Source organism: Ascaphus truei, chromosome 7 (genome assembly GCF_040206685.1).
Source record: "Ascaphus truei isolate aAscTru1 chromosome 7, aAscTru1.hap1, whole genome shotgun sequence".
Taxonomy (NCBI): Eukaryota; Metazoa; Chordata; class Amphibia; order Anura; family Ascaphidae; genus Ascaphus; species Ascaphus truei.
This window is the reverse complement of record NC_134489.1, coordinates 74,687,155-74,706,911: the sequence shown is the minus strand read 5'-3', so window position 1 is coordinate 74,706,911 and position 19,757 is coordinate 74,687,155. Positions and strand designations below refer to the sequence as shown.

General features: G+C 40.2%; 1 protein-coding gene and 1 long non-coding RNA gene across 6 annotated transcripts in view; one reads left to right on the top strand and one right to left on the bottom strand.

Annotated features, from left to right (window-relative positions):
- Positions 1 to 1,135: 1,135 nt before the first annotated feature.
- Positions 1,136 to 12,052, top strand: LOC142499551 (uncharacterized). Its single transcript, XR_012802697.1, has 2 exons — positions 1,136 to 3,806; positions 5,612 to 12,052. It is a non-coding gene; the product is annotated as an uncharacterized LOC142499551 (long non-coding RNA).
- LOC142499550 (neurabin-2-like) overlaps positions 10,421 to 19,757 on the bottom strand; it is a 91,016-nt gene continuing 81,679 nt past the window's right edge. For 3 of the 5 annotated variants that reach the window (XM_075609060.1, XM_075609063.1, XM_075609061.1), the window contains exons 17-19: positions 15,958 to 16,074; positions 13,350 to 13,538; positions 10,421 to 12,388 (exon numbers count right to left, since the gene is read on the bottom strand). In XM_075609060.1, the coding sequence (XP_075465175.1) occupies positions 12,224 to 12,388; positions 13,350 to 13,538; positions 15,958 to 16,074 (471 nt within the window). In that variant the 3' untranslated portion in view covers positions 10,421 to 12,223. Of the gene's footprint in view, positions 12,389 to 13,349; positions 13,539 to 14,969; positions 15,640 to 15,957; positions 16,075 to 19,757 lie in introns of those variants that run through there. The other 2 variants (XM_075609062.1, XM_075609064.1) reach the window with 2 other exon arrangements.

Below are 19,757 nucleotides of genomic sequence, written 5' to 3'. Positions count from 1 at the left end.
AATTGTTTAATTGGTGTGACCATTTTCTTCCCCCAGTGTATGTAGTGCAGGAAATAACACACAGCCCCACAAAGCATTGGAACCCATGGTCCTGGGGTCTGTCGTAAATCAGTGCTGCTAATCTACAATGTCACAAATGAGGAGAGTAATGCATATCAGTCACAAATAATTAGCAAAAGATAATGTATAGACAAGATTCTTCTTCTAACAATTGCTTAGAAAAAGAAGTGCTAAAACAGGTTAATATAAACCAGACTACAATACTGTTAAAAAGCTCCAACTGTAAGGCCCAGGGCATGGTTACTGCTTGCTTGCTCTCGCTTGCTCTCGCTTGCTGCTGCTTGCCACTGAGCCCCTACAGTCGCAATTAAAGCGGCTTTAGTAGGGGCTCGCGCATGCTTTCCGTTGCTTGCTGAGGCGCGCTTGAACAGAGCCGACAGTGAAATTTTAAATTCACGCGCTGAGTCCGCTCACGTGACGCCTCAGCAACCAATGGAAGGAGAGCAGGGAAATGTGAACGGGGTCTGGCGCCAGCGGAGTGAGTGTACCTTCTGCCCGATCCCTGTGGCTGTCAGCCTGCGGGAGATGGAGGGGGCTTGCGCCGCCGGGGGGGAGCGGGTGATGTTCCTCCATCTGCCCGATCCCTGTGGCTGTCAGCCTGCGGGAGATGGAGGGGGCTTGCGCTGCCGGGGGTGAGCGGGTGATGTGCCTCCATCTGCCCGATCCCTGTGGCTGTCAGCCTGCGGGAGATGGAGGGGGCTTGCGCCGCCGGGGGGGAGCGGGTGATGTGCCTCCATCTGCCCGATCCCTGTGGCTGTCAGCCTGCGGGAGATGGAGGGGGCTTGCGCTGCCGGGGGTGAGCGGGTGATGTGCCTCCATCTGCCCGATCCCTGTGGCTGTCAGCCTGCGGGAGATGGAGGGGGCTTGCGCCGCCGGGGGGGAGCGGGTGATGTGCCTCCATCTGCCCGATCCCTGTGGCTGTCAGCCTGCGGGAGATGGAGGGGGCTTGCGCTGCCGGGGGTGAGCGGGTGATGTGCCTCCATCTGCCCGATCCCTGTGGCTGTCAGCCTGCGGGAGATGGAGGGGGCTTGCGCCGCCGGGGGGGAGCGGGTGATGTGCCTCCATCTGCCCGATCCCTGTGGCTGTCAGCCTGCGGGAGATGGAGGGGGCTTGCGCCGCCGGGGGGGAGCGGGTGATGTGCCCCCTTCTGCCCCGTGTGTCTGTGTGTGTGTGCATGTATGTGTGTGTGTGTATGTATGTGTGCATGTGTGTGTGTATGTGTGTGTGTACCAGTGTGTATGTGTATGTGTGGTGTGTGATGTGTGTGCGCGAATATATTTATCAAAGTTGCACAATGTTAATAAATAATTTACTCTCACATGTCTTTTTTTAAATTTTTTAAATATTATATAATATACACACACACACACACACACACACACACACACACACACACACACACACACACACACACACACACACACACACACACACACACACACACACACACACGTTCCCCAGTGACACACAAACACACAGATCACTTCAAAGTGACACACACACACAGTGATACCCGCCTCCCAAGCGCTTGCTGTCTCCTCTGCAAGGACAGCAAAAAGCTCCTGGTAGAGCGAGCGGCAGCAAGCGAGAGCGAGCGGCAGCACCTAAGCGCTTACTATGTCCAAGGCCTAAGTGTGGCTTGTGTATTCTTGCATTAAGCCAGATAATGGTGAGGAAACATAGAAGTGGTGTTTAATGTTTCAGACCCGTTGTTTGTGGTGTTTTTTGTACACACTATTGAATAAGTTGAAGAACAATAAAGTATACGAATAATTACTTAATATACAAGACGTTTGCCTTTTAAAGCAGGAATTCTGCTCAAACCCATGTTGACATATTCCAATTTGGTAGGGTCTCTTGTAGGAAAACTGTGGTTCTAGAATAAGCTGTGGACTTGTTTTGGTAATTTGCAAATACAATTATTTATTTATTCTTCACGCCCAATACCGCTTCCTGCTCATGGAGGGCAATTACAGATGGGCCTTTGTTTTTCATTACTGAAGGGTATTTAGGAAATGTTTTACCAGGAAGTAATACATTGAGTTACTTCTCGTTCTCAAGTATGTCCTGGGCACAATACAAACACATTGGTTACATTAAGTGAACAGGGTTATACATTTATATACAAGACCGGTACCTGGAAGAGACATGCCTGTTGATCACGTCATCCCTGGCCTGGTACAGCTGCTGGTGACAATACTTCCTGAACTAAGGTGGTCCCTGGTATAGGCCCAACACATTCAGTTCTAGGAGATCCCTCTGAAACCCTACTAAAGGAAACTGCAGATTTACCACGCTTTTAAAGTCTGCCTTGTTCTATGCCTAAGCACTTAAAATAATGTCGGTTTTTATGCAGAGCCTAGTTTTAGGTACCACTAAACTATAAACATTTGTAAGCACTATTTTAATAGGATTGGTCTTGCTACCACACAATACACCTATAATTGAAGACATTTTGCTCGCCAGGCTTAACAGGTTAAAAAGTTCATGGGTCTCTTGGAACGTATTGGCATAAAAAAAAAGCAACTGTCAAATATGGTGCTTTAAAGACGGATGCCTTCTATCCAAAAGAATAGACCTGTTTTAAAAACATTAATAGGTGAATAAATATACAAAATATATATTTGTTTGCATTAAAAGTGCAATTTGTTTGTTCCTCAAAGTAAATGTATTGTTTTTATTTTATTGCTCCATAGAAACTAGAATACATGAGGCAGGCCCCAGGTACTCCATTGCCTGGAGTGAGGGTGGCTACAGCCATATTAATAGCATCCATCTTCAATATGGACATCAAATTCCCTCACCCACATTGTTGCAAATAAGCATTTTCTTTAAAGTTGTGTTACATCCAAATGGTTAAGTGGAATGGCAGCTTTAGTGGCAATCTTTCTTTCCGAAATGTGTTTTCAACTAAACAAGAAAACAATCATTTCCATAGCTACAGATCACTAAGGGGAAAAAAACAGCTTCAACTGGTCAACTCAAATATGTCTATATTATCAGGCACCTACAATCCCTTCAGCCTCAATTGCTTGACAATTATGGCAAAAACAAGGCCATAAACACTTTAATGCATTTGATTAGCAGGGATAGTGTGAAGCGATTGAACATAGATACATACTCCAGAATTTCAGTTATGCTTTATTCACTGTTAAAAATATCATTGCGGGGGCCCGCGCGTGTGTCATCGCTGATGCACGTGAGCTAGGGAAGCTCTTTGCACTCCGCCGATAGATTTGGCTATAACCACTGATCACTGCTCCGAACAGCCGTGCGAGACGCCGCACCGGCCAGGGGAACGCAGACAGGTCTCCCTCCGTTACCCGGAGGAATTGGCTTCTTTTCTGTTGGTGCTGGTTCTGACTCCCAAGGAGGGCTCGGGCCAGCACCAAAGACCTCAAAGATAACACGGATGACGATCGATCGGCTGAGGGTGCGGTTGCCTGGAGATAAAAGATACAAAACCGCCGACGGTGGCTTTGAGGGATCCTCTGCGATTCTGCGGCCATCTCCTTGACAGGTGACCCATGGCAACCCAGGGAAAGATATCCCGGATGTGTAGTTATATTTGTTTTCTCTCTTCTTTCCACTTTTATCCCCGTCTCCCTCTATACTTCTTCCAATCTATTATAGGGACTGCTTAATATACGGATTGGAGTCTGGTGCCTGCTCCTTGGGTGCCGGTTTGCTACAGCTGATCGACAGATGAAACCGGTGCACACATGGATTGAGTGCCCCGGCGATGGGTGAGTGAGCCTCGGCCCAAAGACTTAGAAGGGCTGGGGTTTTTTTTTTCTTGTTTATAGATACAAAGGACATTAAGCCCCACCGAGAAGCCGAGAGCAAATAATTGCTTGAAAATTCCATGGTTAAATTACATTGAACACTAAGATAAAATATGAAACCAGGTTTTTATATTTCTAACTGGGAAGCCTACCCCTATAAGTATATGTTAACAGGAAAAGTTTTAAACATTTATTTGTTCCACGGTTGGGAATCGACATCTTTATTATGCTCTTTTACATTGTAATCAAGCTATGGTGAGGGCGCGATCAGGGGAGGGAGAGCAGAAAGAGGCGGGGTGTGCGGGATCGGTGGGTGCTCTGCATACCCGATGTCAGGTCGCCCCCAGTAGGGCTATTTGCCCGCCAGGTCATGTAGGGTCTGGCCGCAAATTTGGGATGAGTGGCTGGTTACACTCAGTTAAATTTTAGCTATTTTTGTTTTTCCCCAAGTTCCCGGAGGGGAAAGTCCCTTCCTTTTGTTTGTTATCCCCATTTTGTTCCCTACAACCATTAACGTTTTCCACGACATTGGAAATGACTAGTGAAGCACCATTGAAGTTAGTATCCCTGAATGTTAAAGGTCTTGATAGTAATGGTAAACGTAGACTGGCTCGAAAAGAATTTTAGAAATTTGAAAGCAGATAGTTTTGTTTTTTTTGCAAGAGATGCACTTTGATACTCCTGTACCTCCAAACATCTTTAGCGGGACGGGGGGGACGATAGACAGCACACTGATAGTGTTAAATTTATGCAATTGTAGGGTGCACAGAACAAAAGGGGACCCTTATTCCCCTGTATAGTACTAACAAATCTACGTAAGTACCAGCACTCACTGTCTAATGGCTAAATGGTGAAAACAGTTGTAATGCAGAAAATACATTTAATAATAAAACAAACCAGAAATAAATCAAATGTGTTGGCAGAAACCAGTGTCACAAATGGGCATGTCACAAAGTGAGGGGTGCAGTGTAGGCTAAATACAGCTAAGGGCAGAGCACGAGGAGCAGAGCCACAGAGGGTTTGATTACTGTTTTCATTGGCTATTCCCATTCACTTTTTACATTGACTGTTGTGGACTCCTGGTGCTTTTTTGCAAGCTGTGTTCAGCCTTTACTGTATATTGCCAACAGTGTCCTGTGGTACTTGAACTACTGGCATTGACTATAGTGGATTCTTGCTGCCCTGCTATTTGCTGTATTTAGCCTACACTGCATGATGGCTATCTATTTTCAGGGGTGTCTGATTTGACCAGTGATAGGGGAAGGAAGGCTTAGGGAAGTACCTCTGGGACCATTTGGACCAGGGGGAATGGGCCAGATGAAGAGGTAGTCCCTCGAAACGTTGCCCCCCGTAGCATACTTTCCGTTTTTTGTGTATATTCCTTGTGTTTCATATTTTTTCCCCTTTTCCTTTTCTCCCCTCACCCCTCACTTTGTGACATGCCCATTTGTGACACTGGTTTCTGCAAACACATTTGATTTATTTCTGGTTTGTTTTATTATTAAATGTATTTTCTGCATTATCTTTAGCGGGACATACCCCATAGCATTTTATTCTTTTACTAGCAAAAAAAGAGGGATGGCGATACGGATTATACAGGACATCCCGTTTCAGGCATTGGAGGTTAAGAGAGATCAAGGGGGAGGTCCCTAGTGGTCCACGGGCTTTTTTCAGGCCAACATATCACGTTAGTGAATATCTATGCACCCAACGAGGGACAAATTGATTTTTTTTTTTAAATTGGTTTTTTTTTTTTTTTTTTAAAGGGAAGCACTGGAATCCATGGCAGATAGCTGAGAGCAACTGTTGATATTGGGAGGTGATTTTAATATGGTACCAGATCCGGATGTGGATAAGTCCACCCACCAGAGCAATAACACTCTGTTAAAATGGTATATAGTGTAGCTAATAAATTTTAGACTGCTATTTAAAGAATATGGTCTGTGGGATGCTTGGCGTAGCTCACATAAAGGACAGAGGGACGACTCTTTTTATTCACCCCCACACGATTTGTACTCCAGAATTGGATAAAATATTTGTATCCCCGGGTAATTTGGAGGTGTTGGTCCATTCAGATATTGGGCATATCACGTGGTCAGACCACGCCCTGGTGGCAATTCTGTTCAATCCTCCATTTGCTAGGACTAAATAATTTCATTGGAGGATGGACGACTCATTATTGAACTACTCACAGATTAGCTCACAAATTGGAGACTCGCTCAAATTATCAACAATGGCTCTGTAGAGTCGACATCAATACTATGGGAGGCACATAAGGCGATGATCAGAGGACAGCTCATCTCAATAGCATCATACAGAAAGAATAAAAATAGAAAGACAAAAAAAAAATGTTAACAGGAAAAATTGTAAAATTAGAACAATCACATAAAGAGAACCCATCGAGGGGAAAAATTGTAAAATTTGGACCCAGGCAAGGGAGGAACTTAAGAGCTTTCTCTACATCCTCTAGTTGCTCCCTCTTAAGTGGACCAAGCAGACGTATTATGATAAGGAAGAAAAGGCGGACTGTTTATTCGCTAATAAACTTAGAGGGATCAGGTTTATAGCATTAGTCCCTGCTATTAGGTTAAAAGGGGGAGAAGTGACCTATAACCCCTCAAAGATAGCAGAGGCATTTGCTAAATTTTATATGGATCTCTGATCTCGACAACTCAACTCCGAATGTTAAAGTCCCAGACCTGACCCAGATGGAGACATATCTTAGAGATTGTAAGCTCCCAAAACTGTTGGAGGTAGACCACAAAGTTTTAAATGCAAAAATAACCCGGTTAGAGTTAGTAAGAGCAGCTAGCTCACTGAAGCCATCAAAGGCTCCAGGCCCAGATGTTTTCTCAAATTTGTACTACAAATTTTTTATAGGAATCCTAGGACCATGTTTATTAGATTTATTCAAAGATTTTCTCAGTGGAAAACAAATCCCCCTACAGATGACGAAAGCCGATATAGTTAGTGGTGATCACTAAAGAGGGTAAGAACCCTTTATATGTTGTGGTAGCTACAGACCAATCTCATTGCTTAATATGGATTTGAACATTTCTAGCAACATTTTGGCCAACAGGTTGAACCCAATCCTCCCTAGATTAATCCATTATGACCAGGTAGGTTTTGTGAGCGAACGCTAGGCGTCGGATAACACAAGGAAAATTATTAATGTGATAGATCAGATACATAAATCTAAGACGAAAGCAAAGTTGTTGAGCCTGAATGGAGAGATGGGATTTTTTTAGACAAGACCCTGAAGACATTTGGATTCTCAGTTTTTTTTTTTTTTTTTTTTTTTTACAAGGGGTCCGAGCCCTCTACCACATACCGACAGCCACAACCACGGGACTAGACAGGGGTGGCCTCTCTCCTCTTTTTGCCTTGACAATTCAACCCCTTGCGGCAACAATCAGCTTCCCCAAATAATGCAAGGGATAAATTAATATTAAAGATGTGTAACAAACTATCACTTTTCGCAGATGATATCCTTACTATAGCTAATCCATTGATATCTCTCCCGAATTTACAATCCGCTCTCCGGCGGTTTGGGGAATTGTCTGGGTGTAAAGTTAATGTGGGAAAATCAGAAGCGCTAAATTTAACGTTAATGGAAAGGAAGGCTGATTTTCTTAAACAACATTTTGATTATAGGTGGGAAAAGACCCATCTGAAGTATTTGGGGAAATACCTTACTAGGGACTACGACTCATATATAAATATAACCATCCCGACCTTTTTTCTAAGATTAGAAAAGATCTACAAGCTAGTAATTCTCATCATATTTACTGGATAGGGCGTATAACCGCGGTTAAGATGAATATTCTCCCCAGACTCCTATATTATTTCCAAACATTACCAATATCTGTCCCACATATAAATATAAAATAAATCCAAAACCGTATTATGCAATTTATTTGGAAACAAACAACCGAGAATAGCTGGGTCAATTATGCTGGAGTCTAAAGAAGGAGGGGGTCTAGCGGTTCAAAATATTTTTAAATATTATATAGCTTCTCATTTGAAACAAATGGTTTATTGGCATTCCCCGGCAGGGATCTATGCATGGGTGGATTTGGAAAGCTCACTTAAATACTTGGTTGGCCTACCTACTCTGCAGTGGTCGAGCTCTAGGATTGGGCCTGGGAGACAGCCTGAGCCGGCGGTAATCGGGTTTACTTTGAAAATCTGGCAGTTGGCAAAAAAGAAATACAAAGTTATGTCAACTCCATCTAGACTTACGCCCGTTTGGTAATCCAGGGTTTCTGCCAGGGTTTTGAAACCTGGGGAGAAAGTGGAATTCTAGAGATGGACGATCTACTAGAAAAAAGCTGTGTGTGCTGAGCACACGCATAGTAAGTGAAACTTCTTTGTGTGTTTTCGTAGCTCTAGTACGAGCACGGTACTCACGCACTCTTTCTGTGTTAGTCTTAGCCATTTTTATTTTTGAGATTATTTTGAGAATTTTTTTGACATTATTTTGAACGTAATGTTATTGCTGCACATAACTGTGAATTTTGTGTGTGTGTGTCACAGGGGGTGTAGGTGTGTGGTCAGCGCTCCATGTCCTCTTCTCCTCTGGTGCTGCTGCCCATGCGTGACTCCTGCACATCACCCCTCCTGCACATATCCCCCTGCACCTCAGATCACGGCACAGAGCTTGGCGGCAGCTGAGCAGCGCCCCTTGCTGCCTGTCCTCGTGTGAGCCCAGCAGCGCATGCCTGAAACCCCACCTGAGGCGGCAGCCAATCATTGCTCAGCCGGGGGAGTGGGCAGAAGAGAAGCTGAAGCTGGCATGACGTGAACTCTCCGGAAGTTGTCAGTGGTGGAAGCAGCGGAGAGTCCCCGGTGTTGGTGTGTGTGTAGAGTCAGCGAGAGGTATGGACACGGCGGGCGTGTGGGGGGAATGGCGCCATAGCCTGCCGCTTCTGCGCATGCGTGGCATCCGGCAGCGGCGCGATCACAACTGCGCATGCGCTGCATGGCGGGAAACAGCTGCCGTGTTGGGGGAGCGGCGCCAGTGGCGATACATATGACAGCGGGCGTGTGGGGGGAGCGGCGGCCATTAAGTGACGTCACTTACGTTTCACATTTCGTCTCCATCTCTCCAGTTTTGTCCCATCATGACCTCAAGAGGATAAGGAGTGGCTGAGTGAGTAAACGACACTGATTGACACTGAGATTGTTGCAGGGGAGCCTGGTTCAATTCCCGGTGTCGGCTCCTTGTGACCTTGGGAAAGTCACTTTATCTTCCTGTGCCTCAGGCATCAAAAACTTAGATTGTAAGCTCCATGGGGCAGGGACCTGTGCCTGAAAAATGTCTCTGTAAAGCGCTGCATATAACTAGCAGCGCTATACAAGAACATGCTATTATTATTATTATTATTATTATGACTAGGTGCCACTAAAGAAGTTTCACTTCAAAAAGATAAATTGATATCATTTGAGGAACTGATGAGAAAATATGGTTTGCACCAGACAGAGGTGTTTAAATATATGCTGGTCTGACATTTTGTGCGCCAGGGCTTCTATGAGGAGGAATTCCATAAATATACACGATTTGAAGATTTATACTAAACAAAAAAAATACCAAAAGGGTCTGATCTCATTCCTGTACCAAGGTTTAATCCCCCAAAAGGATACCCCGGGCCATAAATATATGGACCAGTGGGCTTTGGATTTCCAGAAAAATGACAAGGGAGGATTGGGAAGATATATGGGATAATGCAGGCAAAACTTCTGTATGTAGTTACAAAAGAAAATATTAACAAAAATGTTGTTACATTGGTACTACACTCCCAAAAGGTTAAAGCAAATGTTCTCGGAGGCGACCGATAGACGTTGTTGGGGATGCGGACAGACAGGGGATTTAGAACATATATGGTAGTTTTGCCCAATTATGCAGACATATAGGACAGTTAAATTGATAGAAGATGTGATGGGAATCAAGGTTCCTCTAGACACAATTTTAATTATCTTGGCTAAACCAATGGAAGGTGTAGATCATTACTCAGCTAAATTAATTATGCATATTTTAACGGTGGCTAGGTGCACGGTAGCTGCAGCGTGGAAAGACACTGCCGACCTCCAGAAGAGACGTTATTAGAAGGTTTAACAATATACAATTAATGGAAAGACTCACCTCATTTTTGAATCACACCATAAGGAAGTTTGATAGTCTGGGACCCCTGGGATGTTGGATAGGGGTGAGGCCCCAATAGGCTAGTGGATCTGGGAGCATTGAGTGTAGGTTATGTCACTGATCAGATGTGATAAAATGTGATAAAATGTCATAAAATTCAAAACTTTGTATATGTTATGGGATTGTTGTCATTGTAAGAATTCTGTCACAAAATGGTTGTTCCCCTCCCTCTCCCTCCCTTTTTCTGTACCCCTTTCCCATCCATGTTTGAAAATCTTAATAAAAATATAAGTTTAAAAAAAATAAAATATTAATGCTGTTAATTCACGATGGTCCTAGATGGGACCACACCTTTAACTAAAGATGCATTTTGGGTCCCTCCGGAAGAAGTGGGAAATAATGTTGTGTAAAATAGGAGAAATTAAAAGCAACATCTGTTCAGAAAAGTCAGTTTTATTATATAAAACATTTTTTTTTATACAAAATGTCCTAATCTTCATGATTTTGTTAAAATAGAGCTACATTTAATGGAAGCAAACATTTAAAAGATGAAGTGGTCCGCATTCAACGAGTACAAATTAACAACGTAAGGGCATTGCAATGTTCTGTATAAACATTCCACTTTCATTTGTAGAAAATCATTCTAACTCTTTAGTTTAATGCTCCACTACATAAGTGTCTAGTATTTCTTAACTCCATGAGACTCTGCCCCTCTACCTGCAGCGCTTTACCCAAATGGTATTACATTTATAAGTCACTCCCCTCTATTTACCATTAGCAGTACAAAAAAATACATGTGTATCCAATAATATCAATAAATGGTACAAAATGGCATGTACTTTGCAAACCTGTAGAAAATTGATATTTATTCACAAATCCTGTCATGTCACTCACAAACTTCAGCTTCCTGAATTACTTCAGTGCTTTATGCTTAGCATAAGTAGTTGAAGTACACAAAAGTTGAAACGTAATATAATCCAGACACTCTGAAACTGAAGTTTTGCTGCAGTGGTTATTGAATTACAAATGGACAAAACCGGTCAAACCTAACCAATAATAAAAAGTAAAAAAAAAAATGCAATTGACATTTGTTCCCAAAAGTTGTTTAATCTACTGAACATTTGTGCTATCATTTAATTAGTGTTTGTCTGAACGTAGTACCACAGATGCTATTTATTCGCAGGATTACCTCACATGTACCATAGTCACACAAATCGTTTTGCGTAAGGTTATTGGTTACATTTGCAGTAAAGAAAAGGAAAAACAACTCTGTTACTGGACTGGCATTGTACCAAGTCTTGGAATGGAAATAGTTCGCTTCACAGAAGTCTTATCATTCAAGACAATTAATTCTATTTAGGAGGAAGTGAATAGAGAACCAAGGCAATGTATAGAAGTAACGTTGTAACCCCCTCCCAAAGGTTAAAAAACACAACACATCCACTGTGTGAAAACAGTTTTGTAAATCAATCATTGATTTCATTTTTAGATATGGTCTAGTCTTCTTCCTCGTCCTTGCTTACTTAAACAACTTTAGTGATAAAAAGGGATGCGTACAATGTGTTTCAGGCCTCTCAAGCATGGAATATGTTACTGGTGAACCAAGGTTTCACCATCTAATCCTATCAAAGACACCAAGTCTCAAAATAAACATTTCCCTTTACTTTGTGCCAATGACGATTGTGGAACTTTTCAGTTGGTCACTGGCCAATATAAGTTGTACACAGAGGATCTGATTAACATGCAAATCTGTAAATTGGTGAAGGTGTCTTTATGGTGGAAGAATATCACCACAGGGCAACATCATTTACACAATGTCGTAAGCATGTATAGGAATAGCATAAATATATACTACTAGCAAACCAGTGTGTTCAGCATGGGAATGTAGTAACAGCCCTTTCATGCTCAACTTGAAACACAATCAATAATATAGCTTGAGTGGTTGTTTCAAAAAACATTGTTCTTCGGTCTTACAAATACACAGTAATAGACACTAAAAGATCATATGTTACTGATCAGTACAAACATAGCCAGTAACAAAATATTAAAATACTAAAGACTATGATCCTTTGTGAAAAATATTTGAGGAAGACACTACAAAAAAATTTAAGAAATACAAATCTAAATTTGTCAAGATGGATCATTTCTTTTCTTTTTTAATTGTACACATATATACATATACAACGGTCACAAATCTCAGGTGAAGGACAACGCATGTGCAGTAGATAAAATATTTTTAGCAGCTCGATTCTACAACAGCTCCAACTTTGCCGCTTTTCCTCTGCCCTTCTTTCTTATAAATCTTTTCCTTCTGTTTTTCCAGTTTTTCTTGTGCTTTTTTGATTTCCTTGATTTTCTTTTTGATTGTGGCTCTGTCGTTTTGGCTGGAAACACCCAAGGCCTTTGAAAGAAGGAACCAGAGAGAGAGAAAAAATAAATGAAGACCGCCAGTGAAAATCTCACAATCTAGCACCGATCAGGCAAATGTTATCAATTACAAATTATTGGCAAGATAACAAAAAGCACTAAGGATTTTCTGAACACTTAATGCTCAAGCTTCATGCAACGGATATAAACTTTCATTTGCATAACTGATGATGCCACGTCACAGACATTCCTGCATCACATTGCTCTGCAATGGAACGTAGCTAGGATGCTGCTGTGTGAAATGGAGAGACCTTAGTTTGACTTTAAATATGTAAGGCAGCAAGACTAGTTTCCACCAGTAGATGGCATCATTCAACTATTGTAAATATGATCAATCTAATGAAGTGATTTTCCTGGAAATTCTAAAAAAAAAAAAAAAAAAAAAACATCTTAAAGAATACCAACATTGGAAAGTGTCATGTTTTAATTTAAGTTCAATTAGTTCATTTTTCTGAGAAAATACATTCCTTTAGACTTGTGCCACTTAACATAAGCTCCAATGCAATAATGTACAAATCATGGGCAGTGCGTGTTCTAAATCTGTATATGATCTGATATAGTTTTATGAAGCAGAAGTCATGCATGGATTATAACACCTTGGGATGTTACATCCCAACTTTCAAACATGTAGAGAAGAACTAATTGTACCACCCTTACCGCTATATAAAAAGAGGCAGAGTGCCAACATTATTTGTTGAATATCACAAATAGTTAATTGCTAAATATATACTACAGTACTTAATGTCTTTACAAGCAAATATACCATTTAACTGTTTTTTTTGTTTTTTTTTAGAAAATCTTAAGGATGCTTGGAAATAACAGTTCAATATTCTGTGTAGGATGGTTTATGATTTTTTCCCCCTAAAGAATCAAACCTATTGTATGACACTTTCCTGGCAAGAAAATGTATTCAAATAGAAACGTTTTAACTGTACCTTCAATCTGTCACTGTCCAACACCATTAACTGCTGGCCGTCTATGTTCTTGGCTGTGAACTCTGTAATATATTGTTCCATGTTCATTCCTATTAACCAATGGCACACTTGTTGAGCTGTCCAATTGGAAACAGGCCTGCTATGCCATTGATTTTGTTTCCCTGTTGTGGTGACATCCTCGTCTAGTTCCTGCAATGAGAAAAAAACAAACAATTTGTGACGTAATATGTTTTACCCCTTTGTTAACGGTTGCCTGCTTAGCATGGCTATGCAGCTCAGCCCAGATGGAAGGAGGAGGAGGAAGTAGGGTAAACAGTAGGGGGAGGGAAATGTTGGCACCGGAACACTTTTCTCTTCATGATCTGCTGAGAATCTGGCCTTGATTCCAAGATTCTATCTGATGACAGGGAAAATGACCATATGAGCTCTTAAAACAACTTTAAGTAGGAACAAAACTGTACTGTTTAAAAACAGTGAAAAACTGTGATTAAAAACCATGCACTTTGATCTGTTTCAGACTACAAATTATAATCTTAATATATTAAAAGGATATATTTAAGAATCCTGTGACCTAGAGGCTCCAATTCAAAGGCACATTACATCATGTGGTTGAGGTCATTTTACTTCAGTGTTAAAGTTTACCGAAACGGAACATCAGTTCAAACTTAGATACAAGGCTATTTAATGAACCTGTTTGACAAGAACATGGATTTTTTTTTAAAAAAAAGTTGGGTCATATCAGTTCTATTCTTTTCTTCTTTCGAAGGTCTGAAGGAAACACAAAATAAAGCAATTACAGTCACACAGGTGGTTTTAATACAGCACAACCTCAACAGAAGAGGAGCTCAAATTAGTTGGAATATTGCATTTTCTTTTGATCAGTGGGATGAGGAGCATGGGAGCTTCCAAGAAAGTACTGATACTCAAGTGTACAAGTCATGCCAATGCCAACGTTTGACAAAATTCAATAGAACTGTGGTAAATAGACTGTCTTTGAAGTGAGAGAACCAGATCTGGTTCATTTAAGAGCACTTGCTCTTTATAATCTTGGATACTGGCAACCTGTGTTACCTTTCTGTTGCTCAAACATTAGAATGTGAGTTCATCACAGCATGGATTGTACGAGTTCAGTATATACTAAAATTAATGTACAATGCTGAAATCACGGTCAAAAAATAAATAAATATATATATATATATATATATATATATATATATATATATATATACACACACACACACACACACACACACACACACACACGTTTCTCAAGGTCTAATGATGCCGAAATCAGAATGGCATTACGTTTAGCATAATAAATCACAGAGAGCTGATGATAATAGGAAGCAACTCATGTGTACACCAGGGAGGTAACCGAGACCCTGGCTGAAGCTCCACCTTTTTTGCATTCCTAATACCTTCTGTGTATTTATACACCAGGATCTACCAAGAAATATAAAACTTACATCCTTTATTGGACAGGGAGAATTATCTTAAAGATAGACAGCACGAGGCCTCAAAGTGTTAAAATGTGTACGGTTTAAATACACAATATTCCATAAAATATATCAAAAATACATTTCTTAAAGAAGCAATATGCCCCAAATTAAGTATTTTTCTTAAATATTCTCACCTTAATTGAGTAGTTACCTGAAACTACTGGGATCTCCTGAGTAGGTCTAGCAAATGTTGACAACTTAACATGTCCTAGCATTAGACGTATTGGTCTTAGATATGTGATACAATTTGTAGCACAAGTATTAGCACAGTTGCAAATGATTGGGCTTCCTCACAAATGCCTCTAGGTTCTGCTTCTTCTAGACAAGCACAATATGTAACAATATACTGTACTACTACCACACACATGCAGGCAGTGATCACCACACAAAGAACATATGCTACTGAGAATAAAAATGGAACATACCCGTCTTTTTAGCATCATCCTTGTTTGCATTATAAAACCAATGTTATTTACTAAATTAAGGTGCAGTACCATTAATTTGGTTCAAAAATACATTTTAGAAAAAGCTTTAATGTTCACCCGCATTACAACAGTGGCAAATAACTTAAATCAATCTTTTTTTAATATTTTTTTCTTCTTGAAATAACAGTGCAAAAAACATGACTGTTCATGCAGCACACTCCTTGCTCACTCTTCAAACTTGTTCTTGCTTATTGAAGCAATCTCTCAAGAGTGGATACTCAGTCAGGATTTAGCATATTTTGCCTGTGGTTGCCATCGTAATGGCTTGAGTTTAGCTTTCTAAAAGTTCAAATGTAGGCACTTTTGCTGGGGGGAAAAAAAAAAAAAGATATATATTTGTTTTTCAACATGTTGTCAAACATTGAAGGTTTAGCTGGGTTTCTAGTGGCACTGGTACTTCACCCAAAATGCCTTTGTTCCAGTACAACCAGAGTAAAATGTGAGTTTTATTGCAAACATCAAATTTGGCTGTTTGAAAAGGGAGTAGAGACCTACTCACCCCCACGCCCCCAACACAACTTCAAATTCTACTTTACACTACAGAGTGGAAGACATGCTTCTAAAACGAGGGGTACACAGAACACTAACATCAACAAGACACCATGGACACACTTTGGAACTCACCTCATTTGAAGAGAAGGTGAAAGTGTGTGAGCGCCCTGATAGAGTGGGCTCTGTCACTAACCCTGACAGATCAGAACATGGGCTGTTATTGTATGAATCATCTATGACAATTCTACTCTGAAAACAAGTAGAAATAAGATTGGATTAACTATACCCCTCTGCAATGAATCACAAGGAGAATATCCAATTGTTATTCATAAGGAAACAAGACAACAGAAAATAAAATGGAGCGGTGGCTTCAAGGTTGGACACTGTAGTTAATGTTTTACACATTTACAGTGTTCCAACGGCCTTAATTTGGAAACTCATATTGGTATAATGATCAAGGGCATAGACGTAGTATGTAAAACATAGCACCTGTCTGTGCTGAAACGTGTCTGAATACAGGCATACTTTTCGGAATGTGCACAACGGCATTTCAGAAACAATTCACTCTCAGAGTGAATACTCCCTTACCACATACTATAATATTAATTTTATAACATATCAGCAACAAGCTCAGGGGGGAAAAAAGTTGGGTATCTAGTTTTATGTGTTCTAAAATAGTTACATGGTAATTAAAACACTATGTTATTCAAATCAGACTAACTTATCAGACACTCACAATTACATTAGAGTGGAAACCTCACAAAAATGATCATATTCACAATAAAATAACTTAGAATCAGCATATCTAGCAATGTCTCAGAAGGATCAGATTTGGTTTCTCAACACTATTTTCCATTGGAAAATACTTTTCAGTTGTTTTTGTGCGTGTGGCTGTCTTATGATATTGAGGTCATCCAGTTGGGAGTATTTTAGCTACACAAAAATGAAATGAAAAAGGACAGAAAAACTTTTTTCAAATGTGAAGATGGAAGGATATTACAGTATGTCTCTTTTCTGATGCTATGAACAGACCTTCAAGAGGTCAGAATAGGAAAGAATGTCCCTTGTGGCGACCAATGTATTAAAACAGCTGCACATTGGTCTTTCAGGTATGGTAACATTTAAAACAGAGCATTATATGAAATAAGGTTTATTTTTGTAATCCCTGTGTGATCATAACACAGGAATGCCAACATTTATGTGGCAGTATTAGTGTGCACTGGTTGAGCTATGTGCAGGCCACATGCCATAACAGTGTGCAGTAGCTGATTTTTTTGCTCAACATTGACTAATTTAGAATCTCTACGTTATTACATGAAAGGGTATCTGGATATACTGCGTACACATTTTCCTTACACATTTGTCTTGCTTCAGAGATATAAACAAATACATTAACTTTAGAATGTTGGCATTCAAAACACAGGAGTTATGTGATCTCCTTTGCACTCTAGAATTGTCTTATTTCTGATGGAATTCAATTATCTACTAGCATAATAATGACATAAATCACAGTTAGCGCAAGATTAAATGTTTTAATATGCATGCTTTTCATAATGCTTCCCCTATAATTGGTTTTAGCAAATTACTTGGTTTAGGAATATAAATATATGCTGAGATAATTAACATACATAGCCAAACAGTCAGAAGTTAAAATTAAATTACAGTGTTTTACTTAGCTGTTAAATTCTGACAGCCATGAGTGATGTGAACTGTACTAGTGTAAACTAGCAGGGATTGAAACAGCTTTCAATGAACTACAGTATTTAAAATGCTAATAATAAATTCCTAATCAACTTGGCAGTTTTTTGCCCCATTGGGTCACCTGCATTTCCCCCCAAAACAACTATTTGTTTCTACATTATTCTAAATAAAATGTATTCAGATTTTACTATGGATAAACATTCATCTGATTATGCCTATGTATGGTTGATGTTAAAAAGACGTGTCTTGTGCACATACAAGAGTTTCAGAATAATCCACCAAATAAAAGTCAGATTTTGAAATACAGATTTAACGATTTTCCCTGGAGGGAAAGTACACCTCTGTTTATTCATCAAGTGTTTCATTTCTCAAACTGACTTTGTTCATCGAACAACTGTCCAAAAGGTTACAAATCACTAGGCCACGTTAAGATATTTCCATATTTTCTCTTGCATAATTGCAAACCATAATTTCTCTGTAAGAGTTTGTAATCTGGAGTGGTCCCTGTTCCAATGGGCATGTGGTGTCTAGTAAATATAAGGATATATGTTGTATGTTTTTGTTTAATAGACATACCCAACTTGTGAGCAAATAACTTTCTACGCCTCCCATTTCTAAGTGAAAGCACTGCTAATTCCTTGAAGCACTATTTCTACTGCGTCAACACTTATGAAAATGTTACACCTGCTATGCCTAATAAAAAGGCATGTTTGTTTCTATTTACATGGCTCTTGTGATTTTTTTGGTGAGGACAGGACTTTATATGCATTTTCCGCATTACATACAACAAGTATTCGTTTCAAACTTGGATTTATCCCCTTTGTTGACAAGGAACAGAAAAAGCCTATAAAATATTAAATGCCATTTGGTTTATAGTTCTAGTTAGCATCGATTATAAAAACTAAGAAGCTGGGAAGGGGGTATGAAATAGCCATACTATACCAAGTCTAAAGAATGAATGAATAAAGACCAGGAAGGATTATGCTGCATAAAAAAGAGATCACAGAGCAACATCAGAAAAGATCCATGTCAGGCATTTTATACAACGGCAAATTTAGGAAATAGTTAAGCATTGCATATAGCAATTGGGTGATTTGTAATATAGCGCACCTACAACATTTCAGGCAGTTTTGACCCAAGTTACTGCTTTTCTTAAAACCTGGCCGTGCCAAAGTCTGAATAATTATACATTATGGACTACTTAATACTTAAGAGGTTGAAGGACCTGCATAGAATAATTTATGATATGCATACAAAAAAAATACAAAGTGCTAGAAACAGGTATGTGGGTTAGTGGGAATGCAAGTTAGTGCACTAGCTGTTCACGTTTACCAATTTGTGTTTGCAATAGCAAGAAAGATACTGACTTGTAATCCACTTTGTTGCAAGAGGAATTTGTAATGCAATGAACAGCTGTGGAATGTCATTAAATACAGGATTACATCTATACAGTATATTTATAACCATGACCTGAAAAAAATAATATTAGTGATGTGACTGACAATCCCTTTATCATATATTTTTAGGCCACCTGTTTGTTATACCTAATTTGCCAACAGTCACTCTTGCTTATTTCTCTATGTTCCTGAACCTTCTTCAATAGTCAGCTTAAGTTGCTTTGAAAACCAAGGTTGTCCTTGAAATAGTCGTAGATGTTTCATTAGTCTTATCTTTAATGCTTTCAATTGTAATTTTATAGATTCCTATTGTCCAGAAGAATGTTTACACTTTAAGCAAGAACCTGCTCCAGAAGCAAAGTTTGTGTGTGTGTGTGTGTGTGTGTGTGTGTATATATGAGAGCTATGCATGGGCCACCAACAGGGCAGGTTTTAAGCCTATTCCTGCTTCAACACAGGTGGCTCAATCTGAGCCACTGATTGAGCCAACTGTGCTGAAGCAGGGATATCTCCAACACGTGGCCTGGTGGTGGCCCTTGAGGACTGAAGTTGGCCACCCCTGGAGTAGAGGCACCCATGTGATTCACCAATTTGGTGAACCTATGCATGCATCCCACCCAATGTAATAAACCACAGCTTTTGTTTCTTGTAAATCACTTTTTAATGTGTTTACTACCAGACCCAGGGAAGCAGACCGCTTTCCCCGGGGCCAGGACAAGTCTCCACCAGGACCATAGGTTGTTGAGAGAGGAGGGGGGTGGGGGCGAAGTGTATGCTCCCCCTTTGGCTATCCAGCGATTTCCCCCTCACCACCCTCTCGCTCTCTTACTCTTT